Source organism: Melanotaenia boesemani, chromosome 2, assembly GCF_017639745.1.
Source record: "Melanotaenia boesemani isolate fMelBoe1 chromosome 2, fMelBoe1.pri, whole genome shotgun sequence".
Taxonomy (NCBI): Eukaryota; Metazoa; Chordata; class Actinopteri; order Atheriniformes; family Melanotaeniidae; genus Melanotaenia; species Melanotaenia boesemani.
Genome location: NC_055683.1, coordinates 18,362,113 through 18,366,836, shown reverse-complemented (window position 1 = coordinate 18,366,836; position 4,724 = coordinate 18,362,113). Strand labels below are relative to the sequence as shown.

General features: G+C 37.8%; 1 protein-coding gene across 1 annotated transcript; it reads left to right on the top strand.

The window, feature by feature from the left end:
- Positions 1-1,325: 1,325 nt before the first annotated feature.
- LOC121634026 (acyl carrier protein, mitochondrial-like) lies at positions 1,326-4,491 on the top strand. The gene is made up of 5 exons (XM_041976420.1): positions 1,326-1,533; positions 2,252-2,371; positions 2,628-2,715; positions 4,038-4,153; positions 4,258-4,491. Exons 1-4 carry the CDS (start codon positions 1,363-1,365, stop codon positions 4,127-4,129), a joined length of 471 nt encoding a protein of 156 aa, XP_041832354.1. The 5' UTR covers positions 1,326-1,362; the 3' UTR covers positions 4,130-4,153; positions 4,258-4,491.
- The last annotated feature ends 233 nt before the right edge of the window (positions 4,492-4,724 follow it).

Here is a 4,724-nt window from a genome sequence, read left to right as displayed (position 1 = left end):
ATAATTTTTTTTTTTTTTTTACATTTACACTTTTTTACATTTCTTTCTATGCAAAACTCTTTCTGTGACATTGATGTGTAAGTCTGTTTTTGTTTCAATACAATAGTTGCTATATTTTTATTTATAATTAAACTATTGTTGCTGAACCCCTTTTTTAGCTATATCTGTCAGTCCAACTATAATGTTGGTTTGTTTATGTTTGCGTAGACTCCTCTAATGTCTTCTGTGATACTCTTGTTCACGTTTGTTAATTCATTACTTTTGGTAATTAAGTAAAAAAAAAAGGTAAAGTAATAATAAATAACTAAATAATGTTACACTTTTTTAGTTTCTTATAAATGCTTTGTTGGACTGTTTTATTAATAACTTAGCTTCTTTATTAATGGTGAAATCTTTAAAGATTTTTAGGTGAAAATAAGAGAACAATAATAGGTCAAATTATTAAATCTCTAAATGTTATTTACATGTATGAATATCATTGTATCTATGATAGTCATCCTTATATTAACTATGCATTAATATACTTTTAAACTTATATTACTACTTGTTCTCATTTTCAATAATAATTCTAATACTACTACTGCTAAAAGGAAGGTATAGAAAATACTTTCAGTTACTTAGTTATTATTGTACTCTTCTATTAGACATTATTTAAATTTTTGATTCATTCTATGTTTAAAGTTTTTATGAAAATTGTGTTGGTTAACCGATTTAATATTTTCTTCCTAATTAATATTTTAAATACATTGGCAAGATCATTTTCGAGTAAGTGTGTTCCTTTGAGGACACTGACATAGTTCGGTTATGGGCAGTGAGAAACAGCGCCGCTCAGCGGAGAGTTGTGGGAATTACAGGAGTCATTTGCGTTTACAGTTCTTCCAGTGCTAACAAATATACTAACAGCGTACTTTAATTCTGACTATTCAGTACAGAACCAAATTTGGGGAGACGTTTAAGAAGTCTTTAAACTCTTTCATGTACAGAATCCTCTTCTTTAGGGGCTCAAATACGCAAAGAAAACATTTAACTACAAACCTTAAAGCATCAGACAAGTTCTTTCGCAGAGTTGACTTCCTACTACTGTACGTAATTATGAAAAATCTATCTGAGCTCGATTGGTCTTCCCTGAGTTGATTATTTGCTACACTTTTCGTAATTCCACCCATTACCTAATTTAGTATTAACTTTCAAATATTTTTAAATATATATTTAGTAAATTTGACAGCATAAAACCCACGTTAACAATAAAAATGCTGTAAAAAAATATCACGGTTTATGACTTGCGCATGCGTACCGTGGAGCACTTGACCTCGATCTTCTTCTTTGCTTTACACGCTGCTGATCCACCAAGTTTTCTCCATCATGGCGGCCCGTGTCCTGCAGCAGTGTGTCCGCTCGCTCGCTCGGCCTTCGCTGAGGCTGTGCTCCGGTAACCTTTCAGTCAGAGCTGCTGTTGCCCCGGTAGTTACCATCCACCGACCTCTCTCTTTCGTGGCAGACACCCGGAGGACGCGGTGGCTTGTTCAGAGCCGGGTGAGTCCCCTCTAACATTGAACAACCGTGGCCTAGCGCTCGCAGCTGTGACCTACCGATGTCTTTCAAAACTGTCACGCTGAAGGACCATGCTACAGGTTCATAACGTCGTGCAACTGTTTATTTGGCCTCGAATTAAGATGTCTTGGTGTGGAAGTAACCCCCGAATTAATGACACATTGTAACGGCATATTTTGATAACACAGAAACTATGCTTCTCTGTTGCCAAGCTAGCTAGTTTGTTAGCATTTAAAGCTAGCTAGCAGAGTTACTGAGTTCATTCACACACTACTGTTGCTGTACTTGTCTTCCTGCCTCCTCCAACATATTAAAGTCTTAGCGTAAATGAACACTGCACAGCCAGTCCTAGTTTAGCATAAATTGTTATTTATAAGCCAGGTGGATATTTTTTGGCAATGCAATATGGCTCAAATTCATTAGGGATAGATATCACGATTGTTTTGCATTCTTTCTCCATGTTTTGAAAATATTTTGATTGTATGATATGCACGGTCACGTGACACCCTGATGAACAATTAGCCATAATAATGACAAGGCAAGACTAAGGTATATGTTGAAGGCACATCATCGCAACTGAACTCTTAACTTTCTCTGCATCATTAATGCACTTTTTTTCTTTTAGTGGATTAAAAACTTATTTGGCTTTGGTTCCTTTCCAATCACTTATCTCACACTTTTTAATCTTGGCTTTATTTAGGTCTCCTTGGCAGGTGTGTTGTGCCGACAATATGGGGACCTGCCCCCACTCACCTTAGAAACCATCAAAGACCGTGTTATGTATGTACTGAAGCTCTACGACAAGATCAACCCAGAGAAGGTGAGAATAAGGCTTGGTTCATTCTATGTTTTGTCTCTGAGCATGTTGACCAGCTCATTATTGTGAGAGTGATTGGGTTGCTTTACTATATGAGCAGATATCCATGTTAATAAGCAGTAATTAAAAGAAATATCTCGGTACTTTTGGAATATTTATACATTCAGATGAGATCTTTGCAGAACCAAATCATGAGGGTGCAGGATAACCAGTCTGTTTTTGTGTGTTTCTAAGCTGTTTGTTCATTTGTGTCCCTCAGCTGCAGACAAGCTCCCACTTCATGAAAGATTTGGGTTTGGACAGCTTGGACCAGGTGGAGATCATAATGGCTATGGAAGATGAGTTTGGTGAGAGCCAATATGAAAACCTCTGAATGGGATGTATTAATAAAAGGGCTGTCAAATGATTGAAATTTTTAATCGGATTAATCACAGCTTACAAATTATTTAATCACAACTAGGCCTGAAATTTGCCCATTTTTACTGTATTGTATCAACAAAAGATCCAATACATATATATATTTAGTGTTAACTGACCTTCCCTTGGGTAAACGTCAGATGTCCAAGGGTCAGTAAATGCAGCATGTAATATATTTCTATATGTTGTTCTGCATCATCTCTACCAATGCAGCATCATCTCACCAACCGTCTCCATGGTGATATCTGTCATAAAACCACCAGATATTGACAAATGAAGTTAAAACAGCTGATATTGATGAAGAAACTCTGATAGAACTGCATTTTACTCTGGATAGCTGAGTATAAAGCCTTTCTACCACCTGTCAAATACTATGTTTAAAAATAGTCCTGCCAAAAACAACCCGTTGGGGTAAATATGTGCTGGTATGAACCATGAACCGCTAGTTTTCTCTTCCTCACTTGAACGATTAACAAACGCTACGAGAGACGGTACTTGCAACAGAAAAGCTGATCACTGTCAGCCGCCATGACTCACGGCATAACAGGAGAGGGAGAGGAGGAGCAGACACAGAGGAGACCAGAGAGACACTAGACCAGCCTTGTTTATACACGACGCAGGAGAAGAAGAAGAAAAAAAAAATATGTGGGTGTGGAACTTTCTCAACGTGAAAGGTGTGGGTGTTAAAACACCTTCGTCCTCCACATGTGTTGTTCCATCAGTGTTCTTTTTATTCTCACATCCATCCGTAGTCAGCAGGCTCATCCTTCCATCTTGACTCCTCCACGTCTCGCCGTCATAACGGAGAAATGACGAATGCATGGAGCTTGTTACGCCGCACCTGCATTAATTGTGTTAAAAATATTAATGTAATTAATGATATAAAATAACGGGTTATTTTTGACAGCCCTAATGATCATGTTTAAATTATCAGTGGTGTTATTAGATGTAGAACTTAGTCATGAATGCCTGGTGGATGTAAAGCTGGAGTGTTGCTTAGCAGCAGTTACAGCTGATGCATCTCCGTGTTCATGAATGAACGCCTGCCTTCAACACAGTTTCTTCTTATTCAAAGTGTAAGGTTGTCAGGACAGAAGTGGGTTAATGTTTAGTGTTTACACGGCTTACTGTGTGTGTGTGTGTGTGTGTGTGTGTGTGTGTGTGTGTGTGTGTGTGTGTGTGTGTGTGTGTGTGTGTGTGTGTGTGTGTGTGTGTGTGTGTGTGTGTGTGTGTGTGTGTGTTTCTGCTGCAGGTTTTGAGATCCCAGACGCAGAGGCAGAGAAGTTGATGACTCCAGAGGAGATTGTACAGTACATTGCAGACAAGAAAGATGTTTATGAATAATCTGTTCTAGTTCACCAGAGGCAGGTAGGTCGCTCCTGTTTTCTGCTTCAGATTTCGCTGTGGTTCTATTATTTGATATTTAAAAAAATGATTGGTATTTGTTTTCTTTCTCCACCTCCTTCCTACAGGAAAAGCAGATGGGTGTCGAACCATTTCCCACATCAACCCTGTCGGCTCTCATGTCCAAGGCTGCCGTGTCTTTTCGTTTGACTGTATTTAAATGAACATGTTCTTGGGAGTTTGAAGATTAAAATCTGTGAAAGAAAGATCCATCATAGCTTAGATTTTATTTTTTCTTCCAGCTCAGCCTGTGGTTCTGATGTATAATTTCTCATTAATAAATCAATAAACACTTACTGTTATGGCGTAGTGTATGCGGTTCAGATATCTTGTGACATTGGAGCATTCATGTGGCTTTTAAAGGTTTTCTGCATTATGAGTAAGCAAATGAGCTTAACTTTGTACAAGCAATAATAGCACCAACATGCATTAACTAGACGTCACAAACAAAAGATTTGTAATAAATCAGTTTCCACTCGTCACGTTGCACGCTGTCTTACAGAAAAGAAAAAATATATGAACACTTGTGATTTCT

What these genes read in the sequence shown, in the direction of transcription:
- LOC121634026 (XM_041976420.1), top strand. Translation starts at nt 1,363, where the DNA reads ATGGCGGCCCGTGTCCTGCAGCAGTGTGTCCGCTCGCTCGCTCGGCCT. An exon ending in ACAAGATCAACCCAGAGAAG is followed by an intron (nt 2,372 to 2,627) that starts GTGAGAATAAGG and finishes TGTGTCCCTCAG; the next exon opens with CTGCAGACAAGCTCCCACTT. An exon ending in GGCTATGGAAGATGAGTTTG is followed by an intron (nt 2,716 to 4,037) that starts GTGAGAGCCAAT and finishes TTTCTGCTGCAG; the next exon opens with GTTTTGAGATCCCAGACGCA.